The sequence below is a fragment of the Carcharodon carcharias genome, chromosome 10, assembly GCF_017639515.1.
Source record: "Carcharodon carcharias isolate sCarCar2 chromosome 10, sCarCar2.pri, whole genome shotgun sequence".
NCBI classification, from domain to species: domain Eukaryota; kingdom Metazoa; phylum Chordata; class Chondrichthyes; order Lamniformes; family Lamnidae; genus Carcharodon; species Carcharodon carcharias.
The window spans coordinates 33,461,519-33,482,691 of record NC_054476.1 but is presented as its reverse complement, the minus strand read 5'-3'; the positions used below and the strand labels follow the sequence as shown (position 1 = coordinate 33,482,691).

Sequence of the window (21,173 nt, the reverse complement as noted above, 5' to 3'; positions counted from 1 at the left end):
TGTTTTGGGTTTATGGGATCTTCCATTTTTTATCTCTGATTTTGCATATTTGCTTTTCTATTTCTCAGACAGTAATTAGTTAAACTGTTAATTGGCTTGTGTGTGATAAAAGCAATGATCTCAAAGCACCTGCGAGTCATTCTTGGTCAACACAGACTGGTAGTCAATTACTATCTGTGAACCACGGAATATCAAAGAAGCACATTCACTGTATCATGCTCAAATATCAACAGCCATACAGGTAATTTCATAGAGTCCTGGATGACATTCCCAGTGCAGTGCTGAGGGGGTGCTGCATAGTTGGAGTGCAGATGCAGACTGCCTTTCAGGTGGATGTAAACAGCTCTATTCAAAGACGAGCAGGGCAGTTCTCCCCGGTGCCTTGGGCCAATATTTAAGGAAAACTGATGATTTGGTCATCATCTTGTTGCTTTTTTTTGTAGGAGCTTGCTGTGTGCAAATTGGCTGCTGCGTTTCTTACATTACATCAGTGACAACAGTTCAAAACTGTAAAGCACTTTTGGACATCATGAGTTCATGAAAGGTGATGCATAAGTTCAAGTTCTTCCTTTGGATCTTCTTTATCTATTTCCCAGTTTCAAAGGTAAAATCAAAATATTTTGCAAATACTGATTTTGGGCCTTCCAGTCCAATAATAATCTGGGTATTTTTCATGGTAATTAAACTGGCACTGATCCAATCACTGTACAAGCACCTTGGCCTCATTGATGGATTTTGATTGTTTGGTGTTGTCATTTCTTAGATTGATGTTAAGTTTAACCATATAGTACCAATAATCCTGGCAAGTGAAATGTAACACAGAGAAATGTTAAATACTACATTTTGGTAAGGGAGACAATATAAAATAAATTCTAAAAATGTGCAGAAACAGAGAGATCAGGGGTGGACGTACACATGTTATTGCAGGTCGCTGAGTAGGTTGAGAAACTGGTTAAAAAAGTATAGGTGATCCCGGCCTTTATTAATAGGGGCATAGAGTATAAAAGTAAGGAAGTTATGATGAGTCTTTATAAAACACTGGTTCGGACTCAAATGCGGTATTGTGACCAATCCTGGGCACCTCACTACATGAAGAAGGTGAAGTCATTGGAGATGGTGCAGAAAAGATTTATGGAAATGTCTCTGGGGATGAGAGACTTCACTTTACCAGGGCAGGTTGGAGAAGCTGGGGTTGTTCTCCTTCGAGAAGGTTGAGGGGAGACTTGATAGAGTTGTTCAAAATCATGAGGGGCTGTACAGAGTAGGTAGGGAGAAACTGTTCCATTGGATGTGGGGGTCAAAAACTAGTGATGTGATGATCTTTCCAGGAACACATCCAACCAACACATAACCTCCAATAGTTTAAGGAGCCAGTGTTTGATATATTTTAGGCAAGTGGTGTCTTGATCCTGCCCAGATGTGTCACTCAAACAAGATATCAAAGGGTCATTTGGGGATTTGACCAAGAATTGGATAGAGAGAAGTGACTGAGAATCAAAAAGAACAATAGCAACAGCAAAAAAATGTTTTCTCAGCAGTTGTTGGGCTTATTTCTGTCATTTGCAAGACAGTTAGGTACAGCTTGTCAGTCTGCTTTAGCACAGTGCTGTGCATGTATTGGATATAAAAACACCATAAATTATATTTTATAAAAATGATGGAAAGTAAACACTCAAATCTGGACAATAATCCATCTTACAAAAAGGTAATATGTTAAGCAACCCACAGAACGGAAACTAATTACTCTCGAATTTTTGCTGCATCTTTAGTTCAAATTTGTATAATTTATCGAATTTCAGTTCACATTTATTTCCTGGCTTCTGATATTCCTGACACTTACTGCTTGCAGAAACTAGCTTGCTGCATGTTATGCTCAGTGTGTGCACTGTGTACATTGCATCTGTTCTCAGATTGTATGCTGTGCAGCACATGGACAAATATAGAAAGAAGGAGCGATGTAAAAGGATAAGAGGAAAGGGCAGGGAAATGGGATTCTCTCAGCGAGCTCCAGCCAGAGTGAACATCAACACTGACCATGACAACTACTGTTGATTCTGTGTGGCCATGCAGCGTGATTCTGTTTTAAATCAGTGTCATTATTCTGTATGAAAAGAAAATACTTGGATTAAATGGACAGGGCATTGCGGATCGATGTTGCTCTTTGGTATGATCAATGAAGATACATATCTATAAGACAACTTACACAACAAGCAATTTCTCAAGGGTATTTGTGTGACAACAGATGTCAATGGGGTATTTTCATCACAGCTAATGTCCGGAATTTTATGGAGAGGTAGCAGTCCCAGCCCCCAGCCGAAAAGTCAGGGTGAGCCCACCTCTGCGTGGTCAGAAAGCCCTAAGCTGATTTTACAGTCAACAGATCCCCAGCCCCAGCAGCACCACTGGGAGCAGCAGCTACTGCTGGGACTGCAGCCAGCCCCCAAAGAAGGGCATCGCTGGAGCCTGATGACAAGGTTTCACTGTGGCCAGTCTGGCAGGACCTGGCAAGGGGTTTGAGTGGGGGGTAAACATCAGGAGGCTGTGAGGGCAAACAAGCAGGGGCAGGGAGTACTGTGGATGTGGGGGAGGGTTGCGGGGGGGCTTCCAGTTGGCACAGGGAGCCAGACAGGAGGGGACCCACCAGCCCAACAACAAGCAATGTTACATGAGCGCCGCCCCTACCCCCACCACCCTCCTGCCATGTCACCTGATTTTACGCCTCCCTGCCCACTCCAGGAGGGGGCATAAAATTTGGGCTAATTTATGGTAATCACAGAACAACCCAAGGCTGTTCGGGCATTTACACAATAACTGATGGCTATGGAGCATTCAGAATAAACAGAATATGGCTATTGAACTAGTGGGAAAGCGAACATCATAAATCGAGCTACTAAACATTCATTTGCTAGTTCCTCAGGCTGGTGAACCTGAATATGTTGAAACTGTGTTGTTGGAACCAGTCAAAACCTCAGCACTTTCCATTAACTAAAAACAGAGTATCTGTACTTTGTAGCAGATTCCTTCTGCACTGATGAATGGCATGTTCCATAATTCTGCCTGCCCTTTTTCCAAACAATAAGTCACATAAAACATCATATATAATGTGATTATGCAGGATGCTGTCAGAGTCTTGCCAATTGCCGTTGATGGATGGAAAGTGGTTTTCCATTACTGCTGGTGGGTACAAGGCTCCAGGTCTTTAAGTGAATCGTCTGATTATCAGGGGCTTCTGCATCTCCCTGGAACCCACTCTCTGCTGACCCTAATGTGGTGCACCATGCTGGTCTGGATCCAAATATTCCTCATGGAATCATCATAGGATTCCTCATTTGAGGAGGCTTGATGATGAATGATGTCCTCATCTGCCAGGTCTTCTCCGCTCTGCAGAGTCAAGTTGTGCAGCACACAGCAAATGAGCTGGCACATACTGCAGGGCACTGGCAGATCAGTCCATGCATTGGCATCTCATTTTTAGACAACCAATGCTCGTCTCACCAGTTACCCTGGTGGGAGCGTGGCTCATGTTATATCGTTCCTCTGCCTCAGAACGCAGATGCTGGATTGGCATCATGGGTCACCTCTTTAATAGATAGTCCTAGTCTCCAAATAGCCAACCATCCAGTTGTGCTGGACACAAAGAGATGTGACACTTGGGAGTTCCTGAGGATATAAGTGTCATGGTTACTCCTAGGGTACCATGCATGCATGGCGGCAGTCGCAGATGATCTTCACATTAAGAGAGTGAAACCCCTTTCAGTTGACGAATGTCCCATGGCTGGCCAGCGGGTGTCTTGATGAACACATGCATGCAGTCAACTGCCTCTTGCTCTTCAGGGAATTCCACTCTCCTGGTCTGGCTGTCTTCATTAGTGCTGAACTTGATGAAGTTGTCCACCCTCCTGAACAATACATCAGTAATGAGCCTGATGCAATGTTGGACTGTTGATTGCTGTGTGCCACAGAGATCTCCTGCTAATCCTTCCTTACAAGGATCCTGAAGCAAAGAAGTCTAATGTGACCTTCAGTGCCACAGGCATCAGATGGCCACTCACACAATTTGAGCATATTTCCCCTGCAAACATATCATATTTAAATGTGACTGCATCCCTGGAAGAATGCAGTCGCCTTAGACACTTGCACTCAGACATCTGGTGGTAATTTGAGCTCTGCCAGTGCTCCCTTCCTTCAGGCCAAGCTCTTCTGCATGGATGTGGCTGCCCATGGTCCTTCCTGTGTCTTTCTGGCCCTTCAGCATCACCATGCCATGCGAATGGCCAGCCAGCAGGTTGCTGGTACCCCTGGCTAGTTGCTCTCCTCTCCCTCCTGCTCCTTCTCTCCTCTTTACTTGAGGAGCTTCTGCCAGAGTGGACTAACACCATGGCCCCTACTCCCTGTGATTCCTACCCGTCAGCCTGTGCTGTAAGGGTCCCTCCATGGCTGCAGCCGCTCTTCCAAATCATTCCCTCCCAGACGAACCCTTCAGTGGTTCCCCTTCAGGAAGTGTGCACAAGGTGACCGGAGACCAATTCCCCCATCCCTTGTGCAGTTTCAACTGCAGGTCTTATTGTCCTCTTTTCATTAGCCTTTATATCCCACCTTTGTGCTGCTGAATCGACCCTGCCATGATTCACTGCCCTGCCATAGAGCCCTTGCAACCAATGCAAAATGTCACAGGCAGTGAAAATCAGAGTCAGTTGAGCTCATAAGACTAAAAAACTCTTTAACTGGCCTTTATCAGAAGGCAGGCTGGATTCAGACTTTGTATCTCCTTCACTTTCCATATTATTCCAGGCTGGTGTGATGGTGTCAGGGAACTGAACCAATGTCATGATTTCCAATTTTATGCCAGAGTGAGAGGGACAGCCATCAGAAAAGCAAGTATAAAATTCTGCCCTATAAATATAAGATAGTCACTTAATAAAGGAGAAACATCTTTATACAGAGAGTGATGAAAATGAGGAAGTTGCTTCCTCATGGAGTAGCTGGGGCAAATGGCGGTCGATGTACTTAAATGGAAGCTGGATACCTACATGAAGGAGAAAGGAAAGGAAGGATATGTTGATGGGGTTAGATGAAATTGGAGGAAGCTTATGGAATGATATATACAGTTAAGCTGAATGACCTGTTTCTGTTTTATATATTCAATGTAATACTTTGCTTGAAAACTCATATACATTGGTACTTTCTCTATTATTCCCTCCTAATTCAAACACAAGGGCTGACTAAAGCTTTGGTTCAAAATTAGTGTCTTCTCTTGGGTTTCATTTTAATTCTTTCTGTGTTTGCTTCCCCCACTCCTCTCACAATAAATTTAAGAAGCTGTCAGATTTAGTTGCATGTGGGCAGACTTCTCTTAAATTGATGAAAGTGTAATCCTTAAGACTAATTTGCAGCCTATTAAAGCGTGTGATTCGTAGGATATTCGATATATGAAAAAAAAGCTTATTGATGAAAGGCCCATATCTTACTTGGATAATCTTTCGGATGTGTCTTCTCTGACCAATTTCCGTAAAATGTTAACCTGTATTTTGCTGTTCCACAGGCACAACAGTCCTGGATGGGTTTTTCTGTGGCATATTCTTCACCCAGCACTGAAAAGGAAAGGGCAAGAATTGAAAGGAGAAATGTATACTTATTCAGAGCTAACTACATTTTGAATCAGAAATAAATTAAGCTCCTCACAAAGTCAGAAATGGAATCTTACACATTTAAAGTCCCCATAGACCCAAAGATGAACTGGGTCTAAATGTTCCTGCTGAGGGGAAAAAAATTATGAACACCTCAAGAAATGTTGCAATTATTTCAGGGTTCCCAGAATTTCAGATGCAAGAAAGAAATCAACAGGTAAATCTTTGTTTTTAGATATTACTGTTGATTGAATTAGCCATTGGCTTAATGATAATATTCCCGCCACTGATTTGCTGACCTGTGATGCTGCTTTTAATGACTTGCCCACCTGGAACCCTTCTGTCTTCTACCCATTCAGTTTCTCATTTGCTAAAGTGTTGGAGATGTTTCTGTTTTTCTGACCAAAGTGCATCACCTCATGCTCATCTAAGCTGAAGTTTGTTTGCCACTGAATTGCCCAGTCTGCAGCTCGTTCTAATGCCTTCTTGTATTATGTTGCATTCTTCCCCACTGTCAGCTATAGAGTTCCCTTAAAGTTTGGAATAATTTGTAGGTTTTAATATTGATTTACCTACTCTTAAATCCAAATTGTGAATAACCATAGTGTCAGCACTGATCCTATTGGAACACTGCTTTCTATCGTCCAACCTGAAAAACTCTGTTCCAGTCTCTGCTTTCTATTTGTTTGCTATCCATTTCAGCTATTTCCTCTAATTGTACCTGCCCTAACCTCTGTCAAGCCCTTATCAAAGACCTTTTGAAAATCCAAGTATATGACATCTACTGCATTACCGTTGTTCACTCGATTACCTCGTCAAATAATTCTATACGGTTAGATAAGTTAACAGGTCATCTATAATAGAGGACAAGGAAATTCACATGATTGTGTTAAAAGTACATTCACAAATGACACCAATAGTTATTTTGTATCTAAATAGTATTCTACTATTAGATTCACACAAAAATATCATAGCATCACACTGCAGGGAAGAGGTGTTTTGGTCCACTGTGCCAGTGTCACTTCTTTGGAAGAGCTATCGATTTAGCCCCACTCGTGCATCTTTCCCCATGAAATCATAAAGCATTAGCCAAAACCAATTTGCACAAGTGTTTGGACAGAGGATGATATATTGATTACTACTATAAAGCAAAAGCCTGATAACTGAAAAACATTTCATTCAATGCTGGATTTGAATTAGGAATGTTGGGTAATGGGAGCAAGCAGACACACCTTCGCTAGATTGGTTCCTGGAATGAGAGGGTTATCCTATGATGAGAGGCTGAATAAATTGGGTGAATATTCTGTGGACTTAGAAGAATGAGAGTTAATCTCAATGAAAATCAAGGTTCTTAAGAAGAAGACAGGATATACAAAGAGATTGTTTCCCCTATCTGGGGTATCTAGAACACAGAGGCACTGTCTCAGGATAAAGGGTCAATATTAGTACCAACGACATAGGTAGAAAGAGGGATGAGGTCCTGCAAGCAAATTTTAGAGAGCTAGGAAATATTAAAAAAACAGGACCTCAAAGGTAGTAATCTCTGGATTACTTCCAGTGCCACGTGCTAGGGAGTATAGAAATAGAAGGTTAGTCCAGATGAATGAGTGGCTGGAGAGATGGTGCAGGAGGGAGGGCTGTAGATTTCTGGGGGCGGTGGGACCTGTACAAGGTGGACGGGTTGCACCTGAACTGGAATGGGACCAACATCCTTGCGGGGAGGTTTGCTAGTGCTGTTGGGGAGGGTTTAAACTAGCTTGGCAGGGGGATGGGATCCTGAGAGAAGGTTCAGCAGAGGGAGATGCAAAGCCAAAATTAGAAGTGAGAGCAAGTGAGTCTGGAGGGCATAGAAATTATAGGCCAGTTAAGGCAAAAGGGAGTTTGGCAAGGTTTGGTGGTATTCTAATGAATAAGGGAGATGAGTTGAGGGCACAAATTAACACACAGAAGTATGATGTCATTGCTGTCACAGGGACATGATTGAGAGAGGGGCAGGATTGGCAGCTCAATATTCCAGGATATAGGGTCTTCAGGTGAGACAGGGAAGGAGGTAAAAGATGAGGGGGTATCGCAATATTGATCAAGGACTCAATTACAGCAGTAAGGAGGGATGGCATCTTAGAAGGCTCCTCAAATGAAGCCATATGGGTAGAGCTTAAAAACAAAAAAGGAGCAATCACATTGCTGGGAATGTACTACAGGCCCCCAAACAGTCAAAGAGAAATGGAAGAGCAGATGTGTAAGCAAATTTCAGAGAAGTGTAAAAATAATAGGGTAGTAAAAGTGGAGGATTTCAACTTCCCAACATTAACTGGGTTAGTCATAGTGTGATAGGTTTAAAGGGAACAGAATTCTTAAAGTGCATCCTGGAGAGCTTTTTAAGCCTGTACATAGAAGGTCCTACAAGAGATGAGGCGATCCTGGATTTAATTTTAGAAAATGAAACCGGGTAAGTGGTAGATGTATCAGTGGGGGAGCATTTTGCAGATAGTGATCATAACTCCGTTAGACTCAAGGTTGTTATGGAAAAAGACAAGAATGGGCCAGAAATCAGAGTTCTAAATTGGAGGAAGGCCAATTTTAATAAGATCAAATATGATTTGGCCAGAGTGGACTGGGAGCAGCTACGCTTATGTAAATTTGCATCGGAGCAGTGGGACTCATTCAAGAAGGAAATAGGCAGAGTATAGGGCCAACATATTCCAGTATAGATAAAGGGTGGGACCTACAAATCCAGGGAACCCTGGATGTTGAGGGATATACAGGATTGGATAAAGAAAGACTTATGGCAGATACTGAGGGCTCAAAACAGCGGAAACCCTAGAGGAGTATAGAATATGTAGGGGGAAACTTAAAAAGTAAATTAGGAGAGCAAAAAGGGGGCATAAACATTGGATTTTCCTTTATTTTACCTGCCAAAGTTATTTTACAAGTATATTAAGAGAAAGAGGATGACTAGGAAAAGAGTAGGGCCCATTAAGGACCACAGTGGTAATTTGTGTTTGGAGCCAGAAGACATAGGTAGGGTTCTAAATGAATACTTTGTGTCAGTGTTCACAAGTGAGAGGGATGACGTGGGTATGGAAATCAGGCAGAAGGACTGATATGATTAAAGAAAATAGCATAGAAAGGGAGGAGGTTCTAAGTGGTGTGACAGACTTAAAAGTAGATAAATCTCCAGGCCCGGATGAAGTATATCCTAGGCTGTTGAGTGAGGCAAGAGCGGAGATAGCAGGGGCACTGGCAATAATTTTCAATAACTCTCTGGCCACAGGAGAGGTGCCAGAGGACTGGAGGACAGCCAACGTGGTACCGTTATTCAAGAAGGGAGGAAGGGATAAACCAGGGAACTACAGGCCAGTCAGTCTAACCTCAGTGGTGGGGAAACTACTGGGAGCAATTCTGAGGGACAGAATTAACCTACGCTTGGAGAGGCAGGGATTAATCAAGGACAGTCAGCATGGTTTTGTTAAGGAGAGATCATGTCTGACCAATTTGATTGAATTTTTCAAAGAGGTGACCAGTTGTGTAGAAGAGGGCAATGATTTTGATGTAGGTCTACTTGGACTTCAGGAAGGCTTTTGATAAGGTCCCGCATGGGAGACTGATAACGAAGATAAGAGCCCAGGAGCTCCAAGGCAATTTGGCAAATTGTGTCCAGAATTGGCTAGTGGCCAAGGGGTGTTTTTGTGATACTGTGTCCAGTGGAGTTCCACAGGGATCGGTGTTGGGCCCCTTGCTGTTTGTGGTATATATAAACGATTTAGACTTGAATGTAGGAGAGTTGATCAGTAAGTTCACGGATGACACAAAAATTGGTGCGGTGGTAAATAGTGAACAGGATAGCCTTAGATTACAGGAGGATATAGATGGGCTGCTCAGTTGGGTTGGTCAGTGGCAAATGGAATTTAATCCAGATAAGTGTGAGGTGATGCACTTGGACAGGGCAAACAAGGCATGGGAATACACGATGAATGGTAGAACCCTGGGAAGTACCGAGAATCAGTGGGACCTTGATGTGCATGTCCACCAGTCCCTTAAGGTAGTGGGACAGGTAGATAATGTGGTTAAGAAGGCATATGGGATACTTGCCTTTATTAGCCAAGGCATTGAATATAAGAGCAGGGAGGTTATGCTGGAACAGTTAGGCCACAACTAGAATATTGCGTGCAGTTCTGGAATCCACATTATAGGAAGGCTGTGATTGCACTAGAGAGAGTGCAGAGGAGATTTACCAGGATGTTTCCTGGGCTGGAAAGTTTTAGTTAAGAGGAGAATTGGATAGACTGGGGTTATTTTCCCTGGAGCAGAGGAGATTGAGCGGGGACATGATTGAGGTGTATTAAATTATGAGGGGCATAGATAAGGTACACATGAAGGAACTTTTCCCCTTGGTGGGGTGATCAATAACCAGGGGGGCATAGGTTTAAGGTAAGGGACAGGAGGTTTAGAGGGGATGTGAGGAGGAATCTTTTCACCCAGAGGGTGGTGGGAATCTGGAACTCACTGCCCGATAAGGTGGTAGAGGCAGAAACCCTCAATTTTTAAGAAGTCCTTGGATGTGCACTTGAGATGCCATGGCATACATGGTTATGGGCCTAGTGCTGGAAAATGGGATTAGAATAGTTAGGTTCTTGTTTGAACGGTGCAGACTTGATGGGCCAAAGGGCCTTTTTCTGTGCTGTAGACCTCTATGACTATGACCCTACTTGAATCAAATACTCTTGCACACACTTTAGCAGATCTTTTACCCAAGGTGCTAAAAGATGCAAGAAAGTAGATGTGAAGGTGCAATTTCAACACCAAGGGGCTCGATTGAAACTCTGTAAGTGAGCGTGTTTTGAGTGAGTTAAAATTCCAGCCCCCAGTGTCAGCATCAAGGACCAATAGTCAGGTTTAACAATGACAAGTACAGCTCTCGTCATTGATCTCAGTGATGCACATTGACCCTAACTTTAGACAAGAGCTTCCTCATGTACCTATTCCTAATACCATAACAAGCATGCTTGAGCTTTCTCTGAGCAAGGCCGGCAATGAATGTCAATTCTTGTCAAATTAAGGAAAGGTTTGACCTTCGGACTTTAACTACAAATAACCAGGTTTAAGACTTCCAAAATTCTTGCCACTTTAGGATCCTTAAGGCTGGTGTAAAGAGAATAGATTTTTTGTCGATCACGCCCGACTAGACTGCACCCTAGATCACAAAGATGAAAGAAGGTCACGTGCAGATCCTTGGTTGAATATCCATTAAACCTTGAATTACCAGGATGCACAATCAAGTGGCTGAACTATAGCTTTGGCCCTAATTCACATTATAATTAAAGCTGGCTTAGATCATGGTTTTGTGCAATAGGGTAAATCGAGTGATTGTAAGTCGACTACCCCCTTACATCACTCCCCTAGTTTAAATTTCCAATGAAGTCAACATAAAATAAAAATGGGGAGAGGTGGAAGGATTGTCAGCTTGTTGTCACTTGCATTACAGTACTGCACAAAGTCAAAATTTCCCCACACTGATTTAGAGCTATAATGGCTACCTAAAGCAAGCTGTTTTTAAGCTAATGCAATGCCCAAAGCAGGCTTCATTACATTAAGGTAAAATAAAAACTGCCAGAACTAAATCAGACAACCACACTAAAAGACAGTTGCACATCGCTAGCAAAACATCCAGTAGGGATGTCAGATAGCTGAGCAGGATCTTGCACTTACCTTTCTCACACAGTTTCTTTGTAAGTGCCCCATCATCCTGGAACCAGATTATCCGCTTCTGCACAATGCTGGCTCTATAAGGTAAAATGGCTAATGAGTTTCTATATCTTGAGAGTTGTAGGGGCAACAATGGAATGCGAGACAGAGGCAAAGAGACAAGGTTCTTTGCCGGGATGTGGTTTGATTCCATAATTAAGAACTGTTGGTCAGGTGTAATATAGCATGGGATACAAAATTGAAACCTTATAAATTAAAGAAAGAACATACTTGGATTTACTTAAGAACTTTACTGCTCTCAGGGATGTCCCAAAAGCAATTCAGAACCAATCATACACTTTGGAAATGCAGTCACTGTGCAATATAGGTAAACATGGATATGGATTTGCCAAATCCAAACAAATGCCGATGAAACAAATGGTCATATATCATGCAGTCTGAGATTAAGCCAGTCTGTTCGCAACCTTGATGTCACTTTTGATCCTGAGATGAACTTCTGACCTTGTGCCATCTCAAGCCTACATCCACCTCCGTAACATTGCGATGTCATCCATCTCAGCTCATCTGCTGCTGAAATCCTCATCCAAGCCTTTGTTACCTCTCGACTCAATGGTTCCAATGCACACCTGGCAGGTCTCCCACATTCTACCCTCCGTAAACTTAAGGTCATCTAAAACTCTGCTGCCAATGACTTAACTTACAGCATGTACTGTTTCGCTAACATTCCTGTGCTCACTGACCTACACTGGTTCCTGGTCAAGCAACATCTTGATTTTAAAACTCTCATCCTTGCTTTCAAATTCCTCTATGGCCTTACCCTTCCCTATCTTTGTAATCGCCTCCAACCCCACACCCTCCGAGATATCTGTGCTCCACTAATTCTGGCCCCTTGAGCATTCCTAATCATAATTGCTCCACCACTGGTGGCCTTGCCTTCAGATGCTTGGGCCCAATCTCTTGAATTCCTTCCTTACACCTCTGTCTCTCTCTACCTCACTTGACTCCTTTAAGAAGCTTCTCAAAACCTAACTCTTTGACTAAGCTTTCAGTCGTCTGTCATAATGGGCCAAATTTTCTGCTCTCTGGATTATCAGAGACTGGATGTACGACTGAGGTGGACGTAGGGACCTTGGGGAAGTCCTGACACATGTACCTACGTGGGAATTGCCCAAGAAGTTTCAACTTCTGATGGGCAATTCTCCTGCATCTTGGGACCCTCTTCAAATGCCTCCAACTGCCAGCTGAAGTCAGAGAGTTCAGACAGTTCCGTGATGCTTACCTGAATAGTCACCCAGGAAATGTTAGATAGATTAATCTAACATCTGGGCAACTAAACAACTGACCCCCAATCACTCACACTGAACCCTCAACTAATGCCCTTACCTGACCCAACTACGCCCTGACCACCTGATTATCCCCACCCACCCACAATGCGACCCGACTACTCCCCCGACTTGATGGTGAGATTGTGTACACAAAGACGCGAATAAGATAATGACAATTGGAAACCAGCAAAAGGAATTGGCAAAGCAGGAAACATGCTAATAAGATTGGACAGTGCACATAACTAATCTGGCAGTGCAGATTGATTGACAGTCAAAATAAAATCCAAGTGAATACAATTGCTTACAAGTAAATACATGCCATCAACTACAACAATTACCTGCTTCTACATGCCACCTTCAACATAGAAAAATGCTCCAAGGCACTTGACAGGAGTTTTACAAAACAAACTTTACCCACTGGAGCCAAATAAGGGGGTATTATGACAGGTGAAAGGTCATTTTCAAGAAATTTCTCAAAGAGAGACAGAGGTGGAGAGGTATTGAATGGGAATTCCAATCTTAGGGCCTTGGCATCTTGTAAGAATTATGCTCTTTGTTTGTGTATTAATATAATCTGTAGGAGTTAAAATCTGTAGAAATAATACCATGTTTTAAAAGCGAGCTTGCACTAGTTTATAACTGTGAGATAGTGGAACTGCAGAAGTTGTAAGCACAAAAGAATGTGTTCGGCGCCATGCACAGATGAATGGTGTTCACATGAACACACCTAAGATTGGACAAGAGCCACATGATTGTGTGTGTACATGGACAGTTCTAATTGGTGGCCTCAGGGGAGCCAGTTGGGGAGGGATTGCCAGCATAAGAACAATCCTCTCAAGGGGTTTGATGTGGTGGGGAAAAAACAAAGACAAAGTACTAAGAAAGAAGTAAAAAAGCTGGAATCTATGCAAAAAAACCAAAAGCAAAAAAAAAAGAATGCCAGCCAGATACTGCATGGGAATTATATAGCTCCCGTTGCTCTGCAAATTGCTGCCTGAACTTTATCTTTAGTGTATAAGTCTATCTTGCCCTTCTCTTAATAAAGCTGCTCCATAATTGAATTTTATTGTCACATTTGATCCTGTTGTAAGGGGATTAAATCCCTACAAGCTGAAGACATGGCCGCTAATGGTTGAGCGAAGAAAATCTGGAATGTGAAAGAGGTAGGAAGTGGAGGAGCACAGAGATCTCAGAGGGCTGTGGAGCTGATGGGCTTTACAGAGATGGCAAGGGGCGAGGCCATGACAGATTTGAAATTGAGGCTGAGAATTTTGAAGTTGAGGCATTTTTGGACCAGGAGCCAATGAAGGTCAGCGAGCACAGAGATGATGAGTGAATGTGATTTGTTGCAAATTTGGATACAGGAGCTGATGATCCAGCATGAGCTCAAATTTACAGAGGCTGTCTGGTAGGAGGCTGGCCAGGAGAGCATTGGGATAGTCAAGTGTGATGGTAACTAAAGCATCAATGAGGATTTCAGCAAAAGGTGAGCAGAGCTGGATGGGAGACGTGCAATATTATGGAGATGGAAGTAGGTGCTCTTGATGATGGAGAGGAACATAGTTTGAAAAGTTTAAAAAGCAGTCTATATTCAGAGTGAAAATTTGACAAGAGACCAAACCAAATGTGACAACCATGGATGAAGAAATTGTTCCTTTATAAAAAACTACATTGAAACCAAAAGACACTAAAACTAATTTAATCTTATTTATTCCCATATTTGTACTCTTTTCAATGCAGTGTAAACTACTTCCATTTCTGAGTCAATCATTCCAGACTGTTGGCTTTTGCTGTAAAAATTTACATCATTTAAGATTCCTGTGGATCAGCCATTAAAAAAATAATCAAATGGTCATGAATTTCTATGGTTTATCATTGCATTCCAAAGACACACACAAACCAAATATTTGAGCTCATTTTAATTTTGCACCCTCTCTATGCACTGCAGTAAGTTTATCTAGCTCATCTTGTTCAATCGAACCACAAGCTTACCTTGTCTAAACGGTACAACAATGCACTTGTCTAATATATAATGCCCAGAGTTACAATGGGTAAGGAAACAGAATTGCACAGCATGCTCTATTCAACCAAAAGGGATAATAAAATTACAAGCATCTTATTCAATGAGCGAAAATCTCTATGAACAAGCGTGAGCCATAGCTCATTGGGCTCAAGTTCCACTCCAGAGACTTCAGCATATAGTCTATGCTGCTGCTGCCAGTGCCAGTGCTGGTGGAGTAGTGCACTGTCAGAGGTACTAACTTTTAAATGAGGTATTAAACCAAAGGCTCTCTCAGATGATTATAAAAGATCCCATGGCACTAATTTGAAGAGGAGCAGGAGTGTTGTCCTCAGTTGTCCTTACCAATATTTATCTCTCAACCAACACTACTGAAAGAGATTACTTGGTCATTATCACATTGCTGTCTGTGGGAGCTTGCTGTGCACAAATTGGCTGATGTGTTTCCTACATTAAAATAGTGGCTATACTTCAAAAGTACTTCATTGGTTGAGGCATTTGAGGTCATGGAATATGCTTTATGTATGCAAATTGTTCTTTAGACACGTCTGGGTCTGTTGGAAGCTATAAGAGAATTATTGTAATGGTTAGTCAGTAACTTGTTAATGCATAATGCCTGGGTATGGTAACATTAGTATGGTAACAGAAATGTTCAGCTTGCTCTGTGACTGCCAGGATGGAAGAAGTCAAAGTTGATGGACTTTGGTGGCTTTTGTCTGCCTCCTTATCCCTATGTTAATACATCAACGACTAGTTACCTTCCAGCGTCTCAAGCTTGGGTTCTCACCCCTTTAGATATCCCTAGTCCTTTCCTGGAGTGCAACGGAACTTACTTCAATATAACGCAGCCTGAACCAGCAGTGGGTGCTGTCCAAAAGACCTGGATGCGTGTTCGTCTCCTGGGCGTGCTCTCTGTGACAGCATATGGGCAGTTTGTCATAAACTGCGAGTCCTCGTGATCAATTATCTAGAGATTGAGCAAGGGTAAGAGAGGCATTAGTTAATAGTATTAATGATGATTTTTTAAAAGTGCTATTCATCCAACATGTTTCATGATCTCAGGATGTCCCAATGTATTTTGCAGCCAATGGAGTTCTTTAGAAGTGTTGCCCCTGTGCCCCTGCTGTAATGTAAGAAACACAGCAGCCAATTTGCACACAACAAACTCTCACAAACATTCTCTGGTTGAGCGATAAAAACTGTCCCAGGTCAATGGGAACTTCAAAACAGGTCTTTGCATTGATCTGAGAAGGCAGACAGAACCTTAACTTAACATCTTAACTGAAGGACCACATTTCTGACAGTGCAGTGCTCCCTTAATCTAGGCTGACATTTCTGGTGCCAGTAACAAGTGTTGAAGTCTCCGCAGTGAGACTTAAACCCATGACTTTCAAAAATGTTGTCCACTGAGCCACAACTGTCACTAGTTAATAGCATTTGTTAGGTATTAACTTACTTCAGAAACAGCTACATAATATCCATGCAGGAACCAATATACGATGAAGTAAGTTGATTAGATTTTCTCAAGTGTTACACAAGATAAACTAATCAATGAGTCAATTTTGAAGAAGTGTAATCATTCATATTTCTAGTAATATTAAATGATAGATTTCAATGTCAAATCTATCAATCAACAATTCAGATGGAATAAAGCCAGCAAAATATCATAGATGCATAATTTTTTCTTTAAGAGTAGACTTAGAGCAGAGGGTAAATCATGTAACATTGACTAGTTGTTCTGTTATCATACAGACTTCATATTGTATATGATCAATCACAAGTACTCGGCTTCTTTGACAGCAGCTTTCAAATTTCATCTGGTTCGGTGTCATGTTTTAGTTTATAATACTCGTGTGAAGCACATATGAGTGTTTATTGCATTAAAAATGTAAATCTCTGGAAGAACAAGGGCAGCAGGTGCATGAGCAAGCCATCACCTCCCAGTTCCCCTCCGAGTCATACACCATCGTGACCTCAAAATATATCGGCCATTCCTTCATTGTTGCTGAGTCTGAATATTGTAACTCCCTCCCTAATAGCACTATGGGTATGCCTACACTACATGGACTGCAGCGGTTCAAGAAGGCAGCTCACTGCCACCTTCTCAAGGGCAATTAGAGATTTGAATAAATGCTGGCTTTGCCAGCAATGGCTACATCCCATGAATGATTTTAGAAAAGAATTGTATACAGGATACTAGCACAATCACAGGAACATCTGCAATTTTTGCAGAGGTGTTAACCCATCTTAAGTTAATCAGGTAGTGTTTCTGCTGATGCAGTGAAGATAGTCAGAATACGTTAACATCCCATAGCATAACTTCAGGGCTAAATGCATACTGTGCAAATACTGTACATATGAAAACAGTATTCACACGGTTAAAGTTATAAGATCCAGGCCTAAGTATATATTTCATCATATAGGAAAACAGGAAGAGATGTAGGCTTTCAACTTCTGAAACTTATTTCACCATTCAATTCGATCATGGCTGACTGGTACCTTAACTCTCCTTAGCCATCAATGCTCTGTAATTCTTAATAACCCTACCTAAAAATTTATTAATCTCAGTTTCGAAATTTTCAATTGACCCTTAGTCTCGGCAATGTTTTGACAGGAGAAAATGTCAGATTTCCGCCATGTTTTATGTGAAGAAACATTCCCTAAATCATCCAGCTCTAATTTTAAGGTTATCCTCCCTTATTTTGGGACTTGAGAGTTCCACTCTATCTACCTATCAAATCCTTCAATCATCTTAACCACCTCAATAATTTCATCTCTCTATATGCAAGACAATACAAACATAGTCTATGTAACCTACCCTCATAATTCATCGAGTCTTGGTATCATTCTGGTGAATCAGCACACATCCTCTCCAAGACTATTATATCCTTCCTTAGATGTGGTTTCAGAACTGAAGCAATACCCCAGGCGGGAGTCCAACCAGAGCTTTATACACTGTAACTTTGATTGCAATCCTGCTGTTTCATTAAACATGGATGTGTCGAAAACAACACATAATGGTGCCTTTAACTGAATGAAATGTCCCAAGCCACTTCACAGGAACATTATAAAATGTAATGAGATATTAGGTCAGATGAGCAAAAGCTTGGTCAAAGGGCATCTTAAAGGAAGAAAGCAAGGTAGAGAGGAAGAGGGGCTCAGGGGGAATATTCCAGAACTTAGGGCCTAAGGTGCATTGAAACCTTACAAAACTTTCCAAGCCATACAAAGGTCATAATCCTTTATTCTGATTTGAAATAAATCAGAATAAGTCATCACTGTATATATAAAATGGAATGAAAGATCAAAACACACAGAAGTCTGACAAGGTCTCAATCCATTTGAAATTCTAATCATTCAAAGCAATTTTTTTGCTTTAAAATGTTTTTTGAATTATCCAATCATTAGAATTAAAATAAATAACACAGAAAAGAGGGAATGTAATCCTTTAAAAAATGAATCACCAGATAATTTGAATAGAAGATTAGGTGAGTACGGTTTACAAGATAACACAGAACAGATTTACAGTGTTGTTAATTGTATGATGTTTGAGAAATGACAATTGAGAAAAGCATAAACATCACTTCCTTCTTTTTTATGTTTGTTCAACGGTAACCCAATTCTGAAGTTATTTCATCTCTCCCAATAAAGGCTTCATAAAGCAGACATTTTCCCGATTCAGGAAAGTGAATCTGCAGTTAAATTGTGCACCTGGATTATATCCTGGTTGGCTCCTGTTCAGAATAATTTAGAAATGATTTTGATTACAGGATTTTTGCATTCAGCCCTACCCACACTCTCATACATGCACACTGACATACAGATATATACATACTGACATGCTGATACTCAGCACTGACATACACACACATGCATGTATATATAAATATATTTATATTATATATATATATACACACACATACACATATGTAAACACACTGACATACAAACTAACACACATACGCACCCAGTCACACACACAAACATTCTCATATATACACCCTCACTCATGCACACACACACACACACAGAGTTGTCATGTATATGCATGGAAAATGACAACTGAGGACAAACAAAAGACATTGTTTCTCTTCTTTTCTGTATTTGTTCAAAGGTAACCCAATTCTTAAAATATTTAACCTCTCCCAATAATAACTCCGTAAAGCAGACATTTTCTTGCACTTTAATTGTGCACATATACACGCACATTGGCACACATCCACTTACAGACATCAAACATTTCTATCAGAATTAATTCGCAAGACATTGTGAGTGAACACCACACATAATTCACTGCGAGCAGGAGACTGACGGTTCTCTGTGCCCTAATAGGCAGTGATGTTTGTGTTCAAATGTCACACACTCTCCCTGCCTCACAAACAAATGCTCACCTCGATCTGAAAGGTGGGACTGAAAGCTTTAGCCGTTTCCGAGTTTACCTTTGCCATTAAGGGATGTGCTGTGGGCTGGGGTAAAGGATGGAGTGAAGTGAAGGATGGGCTGGGGGGCTGAGGGAAGTTAGGGTGGAGGTGGAGGGGGTGGTGTGATGTGAGTTGTCCTACCTGAAAGTTGCCAGCATATTCCTCTTCCCTGTCGCCGTCCTCCCCATCCCTGACAGCGATGAGTGTGAATCCACGGAAATAGGAGGGAACTGTGGCCGAGAGGGTGACTAGAAAGAGGAAGAGAGGGGGGCGGGGGAAATAAATCAGGAAGCAGAGAAAAACATACTAGATGCAATATCTGTAAAGTTAGCACACAGATTTCAAATTCCCGACAGTTAGGAGGGAGCACTGAATATAAAAAAAAACACACATTTTCATAAAAACTTAACAGGATGGGATTTATGTTTATGAACTCTACAAACAGTCATCAAACACCCGAAACAAGTCCTGAAAGAGAGAGAGAGAGAGGGAGCAGTCTCGATCATGCTGGAGGCGCCTGGACTGTACTCGATTTGCTTACCCCGATACGTGCTGCCTGGGGTGTAGAATTCGGGATTCCCTTCGATCTGGAGGCTGAATCCGGTGTTACCGTCCCTCCGGCTGCCCTGAGAACGAACGATCCGGTTGCAGTATCCGTCGGTGACCGGACTCTCGTCGTTAAAGGAGCCGGCCACCGCAGGAAGGGCGAGGAGGAGAGCGAGGAAGCGCAGAGTGAAGTCCATCGTGAGTGTGAGTGTATGTGTGTGTGTGGTTCCCGTACTCTCTTGACTGTCTCTCACGCTGGTGCCTTGCTTCTGATCTGCAGCTGAAATAGACACACACACACATGGAATGTTCCAGTTCGCGTGAAATTGACCAGACCCGTCAGTTTCACAGCTGCTGCTTTTAAAGTCGGGTTTCACGTGTTAACTGTGTAACACCACCCCAAGCGCACACACACACACAAAAGCTCCCCCGCTCTATACTGATTGAACAGCGCATACAGTGTAGAACTGCGTGGTGGCTGTGTTAACCTCCCGCAGTTGACTGGACAGACTGATGATTCACACAGGGGAGGGATGGCTTGGATGGGAGGGGGTATTTCTGGGTTTTTTTTTTGGGGGGGGGGTGGTGTATGTGGGTTGGAGGTAATTGAGAAGAATACCGAGAGAACACACTGACAAACGCTTAGCTCCTGCAGGTCTTCCTCGTTTCCAAGGCACTGGTTAAAGATCCGAACTGCATGTCCCTGAGATACTCCCCACACAGACAAAACTTTTCAGCAAACTGGAACGCTGAGAGACAAAACGTCGATAGTTTCATTTAAGATACAGGGAAATAAAGGAAACAGGGCTTGCGCTGCAGACAGAAGAGAGCGTGGAGTTGTGAAAGAACCACCTTTCTCGTAAAACAAAAAGTTACTTGCAAATTTTGGGGAAGAGTTCCTTTCGGCTTCTCGCAAATTGTTGACCAAGCGATCGGGAGGGCGAAACACACTTTAGCGCAGAATGTCAGACAAAGTAGAAATTATCAAGCAAAGAAACCAGAATATTTGTGTTACACCGCGAGCTGTGATCTGGAATTCGCTGCCTGAAAGGGCGGTGGAAGCTGATTCAATTTTAAGGGAATCGGATAAACGTTTTAATATATATATTAAAAAAAACGTGCAACTGTTGCGAAAGAGTAGGGGATTGTGTTAGTGCTTTTCAAGAACCGGAACGGGCGAGATAGGCCAAATGGCCTCCTGCTGATGATTCTATCATTCTAACATTGTACACCTGAGTTAGCCAACAAACACATTCCAATAAAATGCCGGGAAACGAAAAAAAAATGCCATATTTAGTCCGGAGATAATGGCACCCAGTTCTGCACTTGGGGAGGGAAAGTTGTTTTACTTTAAATTCGGAATGAGACTTTGGGGCCAGACAGGTGCAGGGCCCCGCATGGGTCAGGTGGACAGATACACTTTAGATTTCCCGTCAAATTTTGACGGTGCGAATTCCCAAGTGCTGCTTCGGGATCGAATCCTGCACAGAACACATTAGAGAGACAGCGAATCCATGCCCTGTTTATG

The 21,173-nt window shown here is 42.2% G+C and overlaps 1 protein-coding gene across 1 annotated transcript in view; it reads right to left on the bottom strand.

Annotated features, from left to right (window-relative positions):
- spon1b (spondin 1b) overlaps positions 1-20,172 on the bottom strand; it is a 393,024-nt gene extending 372,852 nt beyond the window's left edge. The window contains exons 1-5 of the mRNA XM_041197861.1: positions 19,641-20,172; positions 19,241-19,347; positions 15,512-15,645; positions 11,337-11,410; positions 5,469-5,591 (exon numbers count right to left, since the gene is read on the bottom strand). Coding sequence (XP_041053795.1) covers positions 5,469-5,591; positions 11,337-11,410; positions 15,512-15,645; positions 19,241-19,347; positions 19,641-19,842 — 640 coding nt within the window. The 5' untranslated portion in view covers positions 19,843-20,172. The remainder of the gene's footprint in view (positions 1-5,468; positions 5,592-11,336; positions 11,411-15,511; positions 15,646-19,240; positions 19,348-19,640) is intronic.
- Positions 20,173-21,173: the final 1,001 nt, after the last annotated feature.